Source organism: Channa argus, chromosome 12 (genome assembly GCF_033026475.1).
Source record: "Channa argus isolate prfri chromosome 12, Channa argus male v1.0, whole genome shotgun sequence".
Lineage (NCBI taxonomy): Eukaryota > Metazoa > Chordata > Actinopteri > Anabantiformes > Channidae > Channa > Channa argus.
The window spans coordinates 15,903,552-15,922,653 of record NC_090208.1 but is presented as its reverse complement, the minus strand read 5'-3'; the positions used below and the strand labels follow the sequence as shown (position 1 = coordinate 15,922,653).

Sequence of the window (19,102 nt, the reverse complement as noted above, 5' to 3'; positions counted from 1 at the left end):
ATGTTTGAAAAAGGCCTTGTAAAAGGAACTGAAGAAAAGCACTCCAGATGCTGAAGCAGAAATTTATTCCACCTAATTGTCAGTTTAGAACTAGAAATTTGGAACAGTAATAATAATTTGTTGCTACAGTCGGAGTCAATATGGCATTCATTTTTAATTACGTTTATTAATACAGTACTTTTTGCAGTGAGCTTGCTAGTATACTATTATGCGGCTAAAAACATTGCTAATTTTTCATATTAGTCGATATCTAATATAACTATATAATTCACGTCATTATTCTTTACTTAAAAGAAACTAAAAAATGTGAATGAATTGAAAGACGCTCTACTGTTGTTACTCTCCCCTCCTTTGAGCTAGTGAAAAAATAATTCAATTTACAACTCTTTGCTGATATGGGTAAAATATTTGATCCACATCTTGTTTGTTACTGAACTATTTTAAAGCAACAGATGAAGCTTTTTTAAATAAGTAATTATAAAATTGTCCCCCACCTTTTGCTAGTCGCTGTCTATAGTTTCAGTGTCAGACTACCTCAAAATAAATAAAATGTCTATTGTTTAAGAAATCTATCATGTGGTCTTATTCTGAATATCTAAGTGGTAAATAGTCTTGCACTACAAAGCACATTTCTACCTTACAGGTACCCAAAGGACTTTACACTACTTCTTACACTTCTATTTACACTCACAACCATGTAGACAGTGATAAACCATTGGTGGAAGTGCAATTCAACTGGCCTGAGATTGCCAGGAGAGACTAACTTTGGGCATAAGTGTCTTGATCAACGACACTTTGACAAGTGACATGAGGACCCAGGAATCGAACCAACAAGCCTGGGATTCCTGGATGATTGCTATACCTCCTGAGCCACAGTAACCCATATTTGAATTGCAACAAATAAGAGGTGATCCAGGCAGCAGAAGGCAAAGGGAAAAATAAACTAAGGCATGTTTAAAAAACACAGATAGAGATGTAGATGTGCTAATGGCACAGGAAAATTCTGCTTCACGCCACTAGCTGTTATATGTCTATTTGTTTTTCATGCTTTCCTGCAGAGCAGCGTCTTATTAAGGCCACTTTATAGGCTCTCTGCCTCCCCACTTCTTCATCTTTGTCTCTTTTTAAGCACATGTACAGAGTAGCTTCAGTTTATCACACAAGTCATGTTTTCTTTACAGCCTCCCTGACCTACAAACACAGCAACGGTAGTCATCAATTAAACCTCTTTACAGACCTATATGTGTCATTTAATGAGGGTGAAGAGAAAGATAAATGAGGCTGAAACGTGCCGCTGAGGCAGGAACTGAAATGGATTTCAACCTTGGACTCTACTTTAGAGCTGATGTACTTATACAATGAATGCCTTATACAATTTCCTGTAAAGCAAGCACTTCAAACATCAAATTACATTAAACATATGAAAAACTGGAACTTAGCAGTAAAAATCCTTTCTAGGCATTTCTGGTGAGCAGCCAAAAGTTCTTTCAACCGCTGCACCTCCGGTTGGTTTATTTTCCAATCTTTTTCTTATATATTGTATGCCTTTATAAAACTTGGAGCTTATTTTTCCAGGTAATGTTGAGATATTTCACACAATAAATTAAATTTTATACTTGCTGGTGGTGCAAGAGGAAAAGTCATATTAAGGATCCATCCTCTGTAGGTATAAAAGCATTCATCTAATGCAGGGGTCACCAACCTTTTTGAAACTGAGAGCTACTTCTTGGGTATTGATTAATGTGAAGGGCTACCAGTTTAATACGCACTTTTGCTCAATTTACCGTCAATTATATGTTATTATTAATAATTAATTAAATTAAGGATATTCATCTATGTGAAGACACGGATCATGTTAATGATCCATAGAGAGAGGATCTTTGCATTACAGTGCCAGGAATAAAATGGAACAGCAGCTGAGGAACTGCAGGTGCTCGGCTGAAGGTGTAAAGAATAATTGTTTTATTCACTCAAAAACATTTTCACATGTAGGTTTATAAAGTGCGTACAGAATGATTTATGAACCAATTTTTTCCTTTGTTAATAATAATATTGTTACGTTTTCACGCTTTAATTAAAACAACAGCATATCAGAGTATCTTAGAATATCTCAGAGATTGTAAATCGTTTTTCAAACATGTTCTACTGTATATGAATAATATTTATTACTCAGTTTATTAGTTGTAGTAATCCCCTACAGCCCCTCTCTGTCTGGCAAAGAGCCAGTATGATCTTTGCCCAATCACTGAAACCTCTTCATCCATTCACCACAAAAGATGCAAGGCTTCGCAGCAAGGACTCACCCTCCCTCTTTCTTTCCACTCTCTGCCCCCAAAGAAAAAACAAAGCTGAACTTTCTTCAGTTCCATCATTTTAAGTAATTTATGGGAGTTAGGGAAGGTAGTGGGGGTTGACCGCACAAACCCCCCACTTCTCCTGACGCATTTGCCCTCTACTCATAACTTGACTAAAACTGAGCCAAAACTCATGTTGAGCAATTGGAGCTTTTATTTGCCACGAAAACACCGAGAAACAAGAACCTGGATGCAGACACACTGTAAACGGACAGTCTGCTGTGGTTATTGCTGCTGTGGGGATTACCATTTATGCAGTTAGGAAGAAACAGAGAGTCTTTATAAGAAGGTTTATGTAACATGTTGGAAGAGATGGCTAAATTTGCTTCTCTGGTAGAAATGTATTTACTTTTAAAAACATTTGAGTGCCAAGTTTGATCAAACACAAAGCCAGGGTACTTTCATCCATCTGCTGGCAAAAATGCTAATAAATGTCAGCATGCCTCCCGCCAACATTTTGGTCCAGAGTACGTTAATATATTACAAACACTTTGACCTTTTGTCTAGCACCACAGTGGGATTGACATTTACTACAGAGAAACACATTTTTAGTCCATTGAAATGTAACCTAAAAAACACTGGCTTGACTCTTTGACATGCTGTAAATAATACTGATCCTCAAAGGATAAATCTTGATATTCGTGATCCCTTGACTCTTTTGCAGTGCCATCATCAATATTTATATCGTAGTGACATTTTTTAATTGGCTAACCACTTTGGCCTAGACTGAAATATGTCAAAATATTCTGCACACATGTAGTACAGGTTTTCCTGGTCTTCAGAGTTTGATTTAATTTCATTACATACATTTTGTTACAAGATAGATAAAATCCAAATTCCTTCTGCTAGAGAACCTAGTGACAAAGTACATGTACGCAAGTATCCACTTCACATTTAAATAAGGAGAGACACTGATTCATTCATAAAATGGATTTCAATTGAATGCTGCTCTACACTTTTGGAATTATTTGCTTTCCCTCTTAATACAATTCTAAAACAAAGCTTATATTTTGAATTTACAACAAAAAGCTTACTGAAACTTCTGAAACTATTTAAACACATCAAAGATTCAGAGGCTTACAGTATTAGTGACAATGTAGTGTGTTTGTGTGTGTGTGTATGTTTTTTGTGTAAAGTCTCAGGTGATATAACCACACGCTGCACTACTCCCTCCAAAGACAGCCATCTGGTATGTGTCAGATCCTTCACTGCAGTATATTTTAAGGGCTCAGGCGTGTGCACAAAGCACGCCAAATACTCGTGAACGTACATGTGTTAATCCCTGCATAGTATATACCAGTATTTATGTGTAAGTGTTAGAGTGACTGTGCAGAGCAAGAAGAACTCCAATGTCGAGGACTAAGAGGTAAGTGTGGTATAAAGTTCAGCCATGTTTCTCAGGGTTCACAAAAACATCCATCTTTTTTTAAGTATTCTTCATTTAGACAGGGGACCTCTAAGAGGGGTTGAAGTCAAAGGGTGAAAGGAGAGAAGTAAAGAAATGATGATTGCAACATTCCTTCCTTTTAACACTTTTCAAAGTCCTGCTTATCAAGATTAAGATTCATCTCTCCTCTTGTCATTTCAGTTCCTCTGGTCAATTTATGTCCGGCTTGAGGGCTTCCACTCCCAGAATCTGTCAGTCTTTCACATCACGACCACAAATATTTACAAAGCAGAAGCAATGAATGCCTCATCTCCAGTTCACTCATCCACAAGGAAATGGATGCTATGTTTTGGGTCAAGTTGAAGTTGCTGCCACGTGGCTCCTCTTGGGATCAAGAGGCTTCTACGAACATAATATTGTAAACATTGTGCAATTCTTCCACTGTCAGTGCTGAGCAAATGTTTTGCTACTTTCACAACATTCCAGTCAACAGTTTCTATCGTAAAATTTGTCTTAAAAACAAAAAGCCTACTAATTATAATCCTTCATACCCCAATCACAAGCATACGGTGACACTTGCTTATAGAGGTAGCAAAGCAACATAGGAAAAGGCCAATTATGCATTATTTTAATATATATCCAAAAGATTACAAAAGTACATGTTGGCAATATAACCTGAACACTGCACCTTACAGTATAGCTCTAAATCATTCAAATATGCAAATATTTTCTCATTTTGCTTTTCCACACAGATGTTTTACTTTACCTTTTTCTTTCATTTTCATTTTTTTCTTCATGCTGTTCCGTGCACTCTTTCTCTCTCTTATTACCCATCTCCAGCAGAACCATCCTGGGCAAAACAAAGTCTGTGCTGATATTACATTAACACAGTCCAGAGCTCCTGTCACTCTTGTGGGTTACAGAAGAGACTGATAAGCCAGAATGTGTGACAGGAGGAAAACATGTTACCCTCCTGCTCCTATACTTCTCTTGCCCTCTCTATCTCTTTATACAGTTACCCATTCCTCTGGTTATCCTCAGTAATGGATACTAATCTAGATAGTGACAGCTTTGGTATTTTAAGAGAGACAACAATATAAAAGTAAACTAAACAGTGCAGGAACTGAGTTCATCATCCGTTTCTATCTGCTGGGATTCCAGTCATGTTTTAGGGAAGAGACTGTTTCATTTGGCTGTTGACAGATTCATAAGCAACACTGCTGTGCACTGTAGGGATTTGGATAGTGTTTCCACCAGAGCCCTTAAGCCAAAGGTAATAATAATCCACTGACAGGCCTAAGGTTTGGTCATATTATTTTCCGACACGTCAAAGAGCAAAAAGCACAAAACTCCAACTTTTCAGTCTAGACAGTGAGCTTACCTAGAGCCAAACATGGACCATCAAGCTTATGACAACTAGAGCAAAAGTGGCAATGTATCTGTCTGCTACTGAGGAATCCTGGCATCACTGAATCACAGCATACTCATAATTCATACAACAACATACAATCATACAGCCAAGCCTCCTGAGGTTTCGAAATATAAAACAGTAACTTGATTGTTCTTTAAAGAGCAGGAAATTGTCTTTACATATATGGTATGTTTCTTGTTTAAATACTCCACTCAACATAAATCTAATTTGTTTTGGAGCCACTACTACTTTGGAAGTTAGTAAGTTAAAGAGTAAGTAAGTTGCTGAATAAAACCTACAATAAATGTAGTGTTCAAAAGCACATAAGTGTATTGCACACTATTTAACAAACAACAAAATTAAGAGGAACAGGTCTAGAACTGCCTCTGCTTGCTAATGTACCCAAAACACCACTAACTCATATTCCTGTCAGGGCCAGTAGGGTCAGCTCTATTTCATAAGAATGATGTGTCCACATCAAGTGTCCACATCAAAACAGCCCACCCCTCTCCCATGAGACCTTGTTATATGAGCAAGAAAAAAAGACAAACAGAGGAAGCAGTTGCTGTGTCTCATAGTGTCCCTCCTTGCGCCGGCTGACCCAGCTCTGCAGTCTGCACTCTGCTAATAATTAAGTCCATTGAAAGAGATTAATAAGCAGAGTGGGGCTCCAGTCTCGACAACATCTGATGAAAATTAGGGAGGCGTGCTTTTTGGCAGAATGACCCCAATGCCCTTTACTTTGGCTCTCGCTTCACAAATCCTCCCGCTCCTGTTGGTCTCCTTTCCTCTCCCTTCCTCTAACTGATCTGAATTATTTAAATATATATGTCATTCAGATTTCTCTCTTTCCTCCAGTTCTGCCTGTAATATAAGTGTAGACTGAAAAAATTGGGTACACAGAGACCTACAGGAAAAACAACAAGGACCATGTTTCATTGTGTCTCCTTATTAGACTCAATTGTTATCCTTATTTGTAAAGCAGCACACTCAGCAGTGATATTCTTCTTCCACAGATCCCCCACAGGAGTTACTTAAACATAGACACAAACACCAGCCAGTCCATGTGTTTGTCAATCTGCCCTCTGCAATTTTCCACTGTGAGTTTGGTGATTGCATATTTAAAAAAATAATGTATGAGTTCTTAACCTTAAACTGACTGTAAGTGATGAACAAAACCTGCATCAAACTGCAAAACTACATTGTGTAACCTGTGCATTTACCAGACCAAACAGCGGGAATTTCTAAGACAAATGAAAAGTCACTATGGAATGAATATGAATATGTCAGGTGCTGGGAAATGTTTGAACTTAAGTGTTAGAAAAGAAACACTGCAGAGAATCAAGCAAAACATAATGAATGCATTGCCACGAAGATTATCTATCAATTTTGTGGTAAGACCTTTCAAAAATAATCATAAGAGCAACTGCCTCATCACTTACCCACTTCCACTCAAGCTGAGACAAAGTGTTTCTTAAATTAATCTCTTTTTATATTATTTATAGAAGAAATGTTGATAGTTTCTTACTGTAAAAAACACATCACTTACTGTACTAATGGTGTGGAAATAAGAAAGAACTGTTAGAACTGTCCCTGAATTTTGATTTAAGTGCATATTTAAGTACATATTTACAACATATCACCATACGCATTTACACTAAGGACATGTGAAAGAGTTCATTACTGGGTTTTTTTGACAAAACTTTATAGTTTTAAACTTTGGATTAGTACTTTTGAACTTACATTGCTACAAACTTAAATTTATAGGTTATGGATCCAAATACAGGAAATCATTTAATGTGCGTACACCCAACTCATACATGCATTGATATGCATTTGTACCACCACTCCCACACAGATGCAACACACACACACACACACACACACACACACACACACACGCAAACACACACACACACTCACACACAAGCTTGACAACTCTAGCAATACACTGATTTACAGTAATTTGACAAGCTGCTTATTTAAATTTCACCCATAGGGAGCATAATAACAACCTGAAGCCAAGTGGCCAAATCTGAAGGATTTTTTTTTAAAGAAGGATCAATTTGCAGTGTTTGGTACAGAATAACTGATATAATTTGGAATTTACAGGATAGAAACAAACTCATACAGTGGTAAAAATTAATATTAAAAGCTTTATGAAATGACTAATAACTGCCAAGATGGTTGCTAAGTGATGGTCATGCGATGACTGAGGTAGTGACTTGTACAGATATGTTAGTGTTATGAAACTTGACATATGCAGTAGTATATCCATCTATTGTACAGTACCTGTGCATTCATGCTGCAGACCCTTCCCATAGTATCCTTTCTCACAGATGCAGTCATACTGTCCTGTGTGCGTGCCACATTTACAGCTTGCCATAAGGTCACAGCAGTCTTTGCCTGCTTCACACAGAGAGGAGCAGCGTGACAGGTCCTCCTGGATGTAGCTACCTGTAGGGAGGTCTAAGGGAAAAACACAGACACACAGGTTAGAGTAGGATCCATTTACACCTGCTGACAGTCAACTGAGCTAAGTGTTACTATAAATACTTTGATTAGATCAAATATAATTTTGATAAGCTACAGAAAAAATGGAATAAGCCTTTCACTTGACCGTTGTCTTTCTTCAATAAATCCAAAAACACACCTTAGAATAAAAGTGTATAAAAAAATTGTGCAGTGCCTGCAAGCCAGTAAAAATCCATCTAAAACACAGATCTCACTAGCATTAGTTCATAAATAGGAGTTGCAAAATAAACGGATTAGAACTGTAAACCAGGTGTTGAGACTGGGGCAAAAGTGAATTTGATGCTACTGCCAAGGCTGAAACTAATTTTTAAATTTTAATTTTAGAGATCAGAAATAAAAACAGAAATAAAATAAAATAAAAGCTAGCATGCTTTTATATATTTAGAGAGAGCGGTAGGGCAAAGAGGAAAACAGAAAAAAAACAGAAACAACAGGTTGCTGCTGTCAGAAATCTCAGGCAGACTTCAAGAAAGGCCATGAGAGACAGATCGGAGGCTGAGCTGATAATACAGTGTGCTGGCTCTTATTATCAAAGTCTTATCCTTGTGTTGTCTCGCTGGTCTCTACTACCGCACTTACTGTCTGGAATTTCAGAAACGATGTATGAACATGCACATCTGCAAAATACATGTGCCTGATTTACTACTTTCTGCACTGACTGCACTTAACTGTGTTTTATGGTGATATTTTAAGTTTTAAAGCCATGACTGAACCTCCTTTTTCACAAAATTGTGGGAATTCCCCTTCAAGTGTGGGAAAATTGCCTTGTTCTGTTCAATTTCTTTGGAAGTGAGGCCTAATGGCTGTTGGCAGTACATAACAGAGGAGACCATGCAAAATGCACATTATCAGATACCACTTAAAATATTGTCTGCTTTCTTTTAAGTTGTTATTGATTTTTAACAGGGTCAAAATTTCAAAACTTCATTTAAGAAGTACTGCCACATGCCAATTTATGATGGTGGGGGTACATAGGCCTCAAAGAGACATAAGATTAGCTGTAGTACCTCAAACTTTAATTTAACAAAATATAGGGTTTGATTAATGTTCCTTTGTACAACTAAAAGTGGGAAAGGGGTAAGATGGCATTGTAAATGTAAAGTAAAGTCTTAGGATTGATCTCCAGAAGGTTGTGATAATGTTTTTAATAGATGTACAAAAGCAGTTGGGTTTGTCGCATAAAAATGCTGAAGCACAACAAATCAGTCAAGTAATCATCTTCTTACCTTCATGCAATGCACGACGTGCCAGGGCCTCAAACTCTGCAAAATTGTGCACAAGGTAGCAGTGTTGGTCCTTGGGATGTGAGGCCATGTCGTGGAGCTCCTTGATATTACCCTGCCAGATGCCCAGAGTGAAGATCTCAACACCACGTTCCCTCAGAGCTGCTGCAACGGGCCGAGGGTCTCCACCATTAGAGTACCCATCAGTGATCAGGAAAATTACCTTAGTGGCGTTAGCACGGGAGTGACGCAGGATTTGCTGTTAGAGCAGAAAATATTAACTTAGCAAGTAAAGAAGAAATTGGCCAGAATTTTAGATTTTTAAATCAAAACTTTCAATAATGTCAAATATACCACTTATGTTTTTTTGCTGGTTAAACTTTTATAGTAACTTTCCATTAGCTGAACAGCAAAGCTTAACCTAAAAACCTAAGAGTAAAACAGCAGTTTTACAAGGAAATCTGTTCCAAATGATTTCTTAACTGAGCACAGTAACTTTCTGGAGTCTTGTTATCAGTCTTAAGAAACAATAAGCTTTTGTTAAAAATTAAATAATCAAGCATGGTTTAACATAAAGACTGTTTTCAGTCATTATGCTAAGCTAAGCTAACTGTGCCAAGTCCAGCTTATTTTCAATGAGTAGATGTGCATTTACATCAAAATCTGTATCTAACTCCCACAAAAATCAAATTAGTACACAATAAATGCATTTTAACTCAGAGATAAGGCCATCAAATATCTAAAATTAGTACAGTTTTGATATAAATAAAAAAATATTTACAGTATTTGTAAAAGACACTTCCAAAGAGGGTCTTAGGTAATGCTGTTAATGTAAACATATATAATGAAGGCTGATCATTTAAATATAATACCGACATAGCACCAGCTTTAGTGACATGACTAAACTAAATAACAAAGAACGTCACACTCAACCACTAAAAACAGCCCTCAATTCTAGGGTTCCACAAACCCCACATCAGCAAGACAGGCAACAAGGGCAGAACCAGGAGGAGGGACAAAAAAAGGAGAAAGGTCTACAATTGTAATTATTTCTCCTACAAACTACACAGCTGCTTGCCAGTGGTCTGAAACCACCAAAGAACACTGGGCAATGCAGACCAGGCTGCTGTGTCCGCCCAAGACATCGGCTTCAGTTTCCAAACTAAGTTTAGCCACCGTTTACAATTTACCAGCTACAATTAAACAGTACATTAAAGACTGAGAAACATATCTTTATTTTCTCTAGAGACTACAAAAAAATAACAGGATCATCTGTTAGCTTTGCTGTAAGGGTGTTTTAAATGAGGTGAAGAAGTTATGTGGATAAAGTCCAGCGAACAATGGAAGAACAGGAAAATGTTTGAAAAAAAAAAGGCAGAGACAAATTTTATGAAATTGAAGAAGCAGAATGAGGCTAGATGATTAGTGAAAGCCAGACTGGTCATAGGTATATTACAAAGAATTGAACAGACTGCAGGGAAAAAATTATGCGTTTGGATGGATTTGGATACATTTAATGAATTTGAACTAAGTCCAAAAAGGATGCAAAAGTCAAACATGACTGACTGTAGAATACAATAAATAGAAAAAGAGGAGACATGCAAGGGTGTGACTGCAGAGAAAAGAAAAACAGACCAGGAGAAAAAGCTCTGGTCTTTATTGTCTAATTGGCTAAACTTCAATTGGCTCTGGCAGGAGTGGTGTAATTACAGAGTCCGTGCAGTGATGGAGTGAGAGAGGGAAAAAAAGGCTGAAGAGAGAATCGAGGAGATGGAGAGCTGGGTTTCTCTGATCCTCAAAGTTTCAGGCTGCCTGCTGCTATAGTTTCCAGCACATGGAAGTTTGCTACACACACTCTCAGCTGTCATTCCATCAGGCTGCTGCCCTCCCAAGTCCTCCTCGGGTAGCTGTCAGAATGGTGATGTTAGTGTCTGAGAGTAAATGTTTGAGGCCTTTCCATGCCAAGCTCACAATGACGGTGACTGCCTTGATCTGTGCATGCATGGTGTGCATAGATGTCTTCTGTTTATGTGTGCAAGTTTATTGTTTTAGGTGTTTTTTTAGGTGTTTTATTAGTTATCCGCTTAAAGTGCTGCTGGCCACAGTAGTTTTTAGCATCAGCTGAAAGTCAGTGGCTGATGTTAGCGAGTGTGGAGATGCCACCAAACAGAGCATACGCCTGCATACCCACTAATAACACCTTCTCATATAGCTTTAGACTTAATATAAAGATGACCACAGGAGCGATTGTGTGGGAAGGGGCTGCTCTTACAGTAACCCAGTGCATGTAGGTTATCATTCAAGGAATACAATAAAGAGTGCAGCAAATAATTATGCAGAAAATACAGTAGCATCTGTTTTCAGCTGAAAACTAAAGTGAAGAAAAGCCCTCGGGTAATGATCAATATTTAGCTATTAGTTGACTTGGCTCACAAAGCATTTTTCTTGATCATTACAGTTCTGTCTAAACATAAGGACAACTAACGTTAGGTAAACTAAAACATTCTTATTAGAGAAAATTGTTGGCAGATCATTTTTATATTACATTGACTGTCCAATATTTATTAAATGGCATAAATAATTAGAGTGGGTCAGAGGTAGTTGACAGAAATTGATAAAGTGTTACTTAATGTTCAGGAGTTTCTGGACATGCATCTAAGGCATCCTGAACAGCTGTATGTCAGCTTAAGGCCTCTCAATGTCATACATTCCATGCATTTCTTCAATTAAACACTTGGCAGATCCTTAGCTGTTGGCGGAGTTCCTAAGAAGGGATAATAAACTAGCAGCAATGCTACAGTTTAATTGTGTCTGTTAGATATTTGTCAAAGGAAGAGTAATAATGCAGGGACCAACAAGCCAGGAGGAATTAGTAGTTAAAGGGCGCAAATCTGTTGGTCGAAAATGGTTTGAACTTTGGCAAGGAGCAAAAGAAAAAGTGACAGAGGAACACCCAATTTGTGGAGCTGGAAGCTGTTCTTAATAAATTAGAATCACATTTCGACACAAATTAAACTGTTTAAACACCACACACTTTTTTGTTACAGTTCCATTAAGTCCCTTGGTTGGTTGTTGTTGTGATATCTGTTTAGAGACCAGTTTTTATTGTGCTTATAAAGTCTTTTCAATTTGCTTCTTTCTTCTATATCTATAGCACGGTGTTAAATTTGTTACATTTGTAAAAAATGTTACATTTTTAATAAATCAATGTTTAATTATCTACAGTCTAATACTCCCTGTTACCGTCATGGGTAAAAGCTTTTCTAGGATGGCTGGACTCAGCCTTACAGACAGGTACACAGTACACAGCACAGACATCTGGAGAGAGCTTGGATGTTGGCTCTTGGCAAAAAACATTTGAGCTGATCTGACTAAGCATCTGATCAGGATATCTCCTTTCATTGGAGGTATCCAGCCATGTAAAACTGGCAGGAGACCCTGGATATACCCACAACAAGCTATAGAAACCTATTTGCATGCACTATAACCTTTACATACTTATTTTCAAAACCACTGAGGAACCACCAATATTAATAAACCATAAGAATACAACCTTAAGTCCAATGATACAAAAACATGTCTTATTCAAATTAAATTCATGCTGGCAGATGCATGACTTTCAAACAGATGCTTGTATGATTAGAACTTCAAAAATAGGCACCTGGCTGCACTTGGCAGAAGAGACTAGCAAACCTTCCCACATATGAGGAGCTAATGATGTTGCCAAGCTACCCCAGCTGTTAATCAAAGGCCGACATTTGCATGCAAACTATTCTGACTGCTAAATGAGGACCCCCCAGTCACCACCACACCCCTGGCCTCTAATAAGCCTCTGCTTTGACTTTGATCACAGCCTGAACCCACCTGGCTCAGAGCAAAGCTGATTAAGGATTTGATTCTATCTTACTTTGCACAGCGGCCACCAAATTGGAAAAGCAATAAAAAATAGGATGGAAAGACATACAAAGCTAAAAATCATACATTAATTTCTTGAAATACGTTCACTGTTACACACACTACAATACGTGCAGTTATCTTGTCTTTTTTTCAGAGAGGCACAGTAAACAGTATGTTTATGTTTGTTATTCCAATCATGTAGTGTATAACTATGACCCATGTCTAACACTAGGCAGGACATATAAACATCAATGATGAGTGATGAATCCCTGCAACTACACCACTGGGCTGTGCTGATCAGAGATCAGAAGAAACAAAAGCTGGGTGTCTGTATTGCCTTATTAATCAAGCTACTTTATTGAGACAGTAAAAATACAGTCTAATTAATATAAATTGAATTAAAATATTACATTATATTTTCTTAGCATTAAACAGCGTACAGTATATGGTGAATGAGAGGCTCTTATATGATTTGTCATTTATCTGAACTCAACCTTCCAATAACAAAAACTATTAGCAGACATTCCACAGTGGATAAAAATTGCAACCCAACTACATCCGTTCAGACTGCTCTCTCTCTCTGCTGGTCGGAAGTGAGAATGCTTGTTTTAATAGGCTATCTGCTCTTGGCTTGGGTGGTAAGAATAACAACTACAATTCTGCAGGGAACCAACGGAATAACATGCACACATGTACACACAGTTATAGACACTAGACTCAACTTTGGTATTATTGAGCAACATCTCAGGGGAGCATACTTTGAATATTTGAGATAAACCAGGCCACTTGCTGTGGTAATTTGTTTCCTGGTTGAATTATGGATATGCAATAATCCTTTGTGCCACCAGCATCCCATTTTATTCCCTAAAACATTACAGTCCTTGCAGGATTAAAACATACTTTTAACTGGCTGATATAATTTTATAGGTAAGGAGTCCTGGGCTTTCTTTCTTATATTTGAATTAATGCTTGATTCAGTTTCTTTCATGCTTTTCACATATTGTTTCATGCCACATCATCTCTCTCACAATGGCACAGCAGGGTTGTCCTGGCTCAAATAAGGCAGAGATGGTCCCGTGTGCACCATTGTACATGCACCATACCGTGCCCTCTACTGGCTCAAGCAAACACTTTTTACAAACAATGTATTTTACAAATCTTTTATTCTTTTCGCACTTTTCTAAAAACCCAGAGTGTGTAAAGTCCAAAGCCTGACAGCTTTTAATAGCAGTGTAGATCCACTGAATAAAGTTTTTAGTCCATTTTAATGAGCATGCAGTGATTTGAAACTTTAGCCTCAGATAAAACATGCTATCCATCAAACACATGTCATGTTTATCATGTTAAAGGAATGTTAGTTGTCATCACATCCTTGACCAAGTTTCTGTTATGCATTTAAGGAAAGCTCCATCACACATGGTTTGGAATCAGCTGCAAAAGTGGACAGATCTTAAGTGTAATGCTGAGATAATAAGTTTTGTACCGTACAGTTGCATGTTAATGAGCAAAAACATGTAAGTACAGTGATATCTCTACCATTTAGCTCTTGGCTAGAGCAGTTAAGACAGATAAACCCACTGTGCTGCTGCCCAGCTTCTGGACAGATTAAGTGTCTAAACTAAAAAACTGAGCCATGTCATCACACTGACACTTTGCAGTTGAAGGAAAAAGCTGATAGTTCACCGTGTCTGTCTATAGCTCCTGTCTATTATCAACATTGTGGAGTGACTGCTTGTTCACACAGCAAGCTGAGCTGTAACCGTACAGAAACTTCAATGACACAAATTAAAAATTGTCTTGACTTACGCTTGATATGTATGTGGGTTCAAAAAGTCACAAACCCCATTTTAAATGTGTCATACTATTCTTATAATTTAATTACAGCATAAAATCTATCACATAAACATAAAAAATACATATATTATCGCACACATTCAATTTAGGTTCACATTTTAAGCATATAAAAAAGGGATCACATTTGTTTTGGGTCAATGCCCAAACCGAGTCCCTAAAAAATACTTGGCATCTGCTAATCCGATTTTGACCTTGTACTGCTTTACCTAAAGTAAAACTTTTTCTTTATCCAAATATTAAGAGTCCTGTGTCAGAATCAGTAGGTTTATAGACTTGAATAATCAATTTAATATGAATAAAAGAATAACTAAGCAAACACCACTTCTGAAATTCACACACATGTAACAAGATTCTAAAGCTTAAGGATCTGCTTTATTACTCAGAAGCAGTCCATGTTAGGCTGTGCCATGGTGTTACAGAGTGGAGCATGTTCTCTCCAAAACAATCTTTGGCTGTCTCTCTGTATCCTGGAGAGAGCACTTAAACCAACAAGTTAGTTGAAGAATACACACGCGGACAAAATTGTTGGTACCCTTCCGTTAAAGAAAGAAAAACCCACAATGGTCAATGAAATAACTTGAAACCGACAAAAGTAATAATAAATAAAAATGTACTGAAAATTAACTAACAAAAAGCAGACATTGCTTTTGAATTGTGGTTTAAAAGAAGCATTTTAAAAAACAAACTAAACCTGCCTGGACAAAAACGATGGTAGCCTTAACTTAATTTTGTGCACAATCTTTTGAAGCAATCACTGTAATCAAGCGATTTCTGTATCTAAATAAGACTTCTGCCACTGTCGACAGGTAGTTTGGCCCACTACTCATGAGCAAACTGCTTTGGCTGTGTCAGGTTTGAAGGGTGCAGTCTCCAGACTGCATGTTTCAGGTCTTTCGATAGATGTTCAACAGGATTTAGATCAGGGTACATAGAAGGCAACCTAAGAACAGTCCAATGTTTCGTTCTTAGCTTTGAGTGTTTTTAAGCTGTGTGTTTTGGCTCATTATCCTGTTGGAGGACTCATGATCTGCAACTGACACCAAGCTTTCTGACACTGAGCAGCACATTTTGCTTCAGAATGACTTGATAGTATTGAAATTTCATTATACCCTGCACACATTCAAGACAACATCTGGATAGGACATTTCCGAGCCTCCCCCATGTTTCACAGTAGGTACAGTGTTCTTTTTTTTTTGCTTAATATTTGCGTCTGTCAATATAGAGCTGATGCGGCTTGCCAAAAAGTTCTGGCTTTGTCTCATCTGTCCAAAGGACATTCTCCCAGAAGCTTTGTGACTTGTCAATATGCATTTTGGCAAATTCCAATCTCACTTTTTTATTATTTGCTTCCAACATTAGAGTCTTCCTCGGACGTCTTCCATGAAGTCAACTTTGGCTCAAACAGTAACAGATGGTGTGATCTGACACTGATGTACCTTGACCTTGGAGTTAACCTCCAATCTCTTTGGAAGTCGTTCTGGGCTCTTTGGTTACCATGCGCCTTATCCACCTCTTCAATTTGTCATCAATTTTCCTCTTGCGGCCACCTCCAGGGAGGATGGCGACAGTCACGTGGACTTTAAACTTTTGAATAATATGTGCAACTGTAGTCAGATGAACATCATGCTGCTTCGAGATGGTCTTATAGCCTTAACTTTAACATGTTTGTCTAGAATGTTTGTTCTAATCTCCTGAGACAACTCTGTCCTTAGCTTTCTGTGGTCCATGTTCAGTGTGGTACACACCATGATACCAGGACAGTGAGTACTTTCATATCACCCTCTAAATAGGCAGACAGACTAATTACAAGTTTAGGACACCTGTGATTCTAATTACAGGACACACTTTACTGCAACATGTCCCTATGGTCAAATTACTTTCAATTATTTCTAGGGGTCTCATCATTTTTGTCCAGGCCAGTTTAATTACTTTGTTTTTTAAAATGCTTCTGTTGAACCACAATTCAAAAGCAATGTCCAATTTTCATAGGTTTATTTTCACAAAATTTCTATTTATTATTATTTTTGTCAGTTATTATTATTGTTATTTCACTGAACTTTATGGATTTTTTAGCTTCTTTAATGGAAGGATACCAACAAATTTTTCCACGTGTTCAAATGTTCAATAAGACTTGATATGATAAATGCTGTTGCGTTGGAGGCTCTCTACACTGAGAGTCACTCTGTGGTGTGCTCAAATTATTTTTACATTCACACCCTTTAATTTTCCCTCTTCTATAAAGAGCTTGGCCTTGGAGGACAGCTGCAGTGGTACAGTACCATCAGACTCAGCTGGACAAGACAAGTTAAAAGTAAAGTAAAGGATCGAATTGTAATCCGTAATATTTTAGCTGATACTGGTTTTTTATAATATGGTCAGATTGGTCCCAATGCTGATCCTCTGGATCGGCTTGTGGCATCTCTAATATTCGACATTAAATTCTAAGCCCTAGGTATCTCTTGCAGTGGTGTTTATAAACCCACAACCACCCACGAGTTCCAGAGAAATGTTGATATCTACTGTAAGACACATAGGAGTGCAATGTTTTAAGTGAGGAATACTCATTTATTATTGTGTTCAAAGTGTGTGTCCACAAAACCACAGAGGACATCACATAGATAGTTCTTAACCAGTCTTTGGTATAGCTGGCAAAATTTAGGAATGGAAAACTATTCCTAGGCCAACCATTACAGCAAATGCTCCCAATTTGGCAACTTACTGCTACCTAATGATTAATAAGTCTTGACTACAATCTCTGTAATGTGGATTTGTATTCAGGCCCTAACTGAACCCTGTTTGACAGAGTGTTGCAATGGCATCTAAAGTGTTTGAGAAGAGCATGCAGACAGTAATTCAATTAACGGATGGCTGTGTGTGTTAGCTTGACGGTTGCTGTCACACCACCATTCATCAAACTCTACAACTTAAGCTGGGACAACAAAAGAGGAAGAGACAGGGAGAGAAAGAGAGAAAATAATTCCACAATGTGATGCCAGGGGGAAAGGCTATCTTGGCTGGCAATAAGGCCCTCTTTCTGTTATGCAGCCACAGTGCTGTGTTGCCGTAACGAAGCACTGAGACAAACCGTTTAACCATTAACCATGCTCTTATTGGACACAGTATTCTGGGTAATTAAAACCAGCAAAGCTGGTATGATTGGTAGGAGGAAGAAGGAGCAAGTTGCGGACTGCATGCCAGGTAGATGATGGTGGGATCAACAAAATCGGCAATTTTCTTCTTGTCATGTATCTTAGGTTATTTATATTACAGATGGTACTTAAGCTGTTTTTGCTGCATTATTAGTACTACAATGGAAAACACCTCAGATTTTATTCCATCATCAATCTGTGATGTTCAGATATTATTATGTGATGTAATGACTCCTTTTTAGAATGTTTATTTTTTTTTTTTTGTTTATAATTTTTAATGTTTTTTGGGATGCTGTTTAGAAACCCAAAAGGCAGTCAGAAAAATATTGTTTCTTTCAGATTTAACAGTGGGTGCGTGGTGAGTCTGATAGTGTTTCTTCATCTAAATTCAGTCTATGATGACTATATAAAGCATTTACTTCCCTTTGAAGTTTTAACCTTTTAGTTGTTTTACAACACTGACCTGGGCAACAGCATGTTTTTTTTAAGCCAAAAAGTTTGTATCCTTCCTGCATAATTGTATAATTGCAATGATTGAAGTAATTTTGTAAATTTGTTCCCCAAGAAAAACCTTAAATATAATCACCAAAGGGTAGAGGTGGGGCGAGGCGTCAATGTATTCGACGTAATGGATTACAGAAATACATCAATTTATGAAACGTGCATCGATGTGTCGCAAGTGGGCTAGGAATTAATAGTAAATGGTAAATAAATGGTAAAGAGTCGCTTATATAGCGCTTTTATCCAAAGCGCTTTACAATGTACTGAAGAAATGTAGATTCCACCACATTCCTTTAATGTGAATGGAACAAGCTCTTGCTTTAATTATATTGGGGAGAGATCTCATATTAATCAACGATTCATTGAGGTAATAAATAATTGTTAGGTCCAGCCATAACCAAAAGTAAGAAACAATTGCTTTGAATTAACTTGAGCATGGTCACATGATGTCAACATTAGCAACACTATCATTCCAATTTGTAATTTGATTTACTACTCTTAGGTCCTCTTTTTTATATTGTTGATATATGATGGTCAGTAAGTTTATTAGAATGAAACAGACAAAAGCGTCAAGTACTTTTACTTCTGGGACAGTGAAGAAATTACCTCTCAGTGCGTGGACATGGGAACGAAAGCGCAAAAATGCTAACCGATTTCTGGGTTTTAGGGCTCATTCTGAAAGCACTGCGTTAGTGGCCTGCCTAACTAGTTCCCTCCTTGCACAGTTATTTAGTTTGCTCTATGCAGATTTAAACTGCCATAATCCTTCCACATCCTATACTCTATACATC

General features: G+C 37.6%; 1 protein-coding gene across 2 annotated transcripts in view; it reads right to left on the bottom strand.

Annotated features, from left to right (window-relative positions):
- svep1 (sushi, von Willebrand factor type A, EGF and pentraxin domain containing 1) overlaps positions 1-19,102 on the bottom strand; it is a 90,139-nt gene that overhangs the window by 54,001 nt on the left and 17,036 nt on the right. For both annotated transcript variants that reach the window (XM_067523673.1, XM_067523674.1), the window contains exons 2-3: positions 8,914-9,169; positions 7,445-7,621 (exon numbers count right to left, since the gene is read on the bottom strand). In XM_067523673.1, the coding sequence (XP_067379774.1) occupies positions 7,445-7,621; positions 8,914-9,169 (433 nt within the window). The remainder of the gene's footprint in view (positions 1-7,444; positions 7,622-8,913; positions 9,170-19,102) is intronic.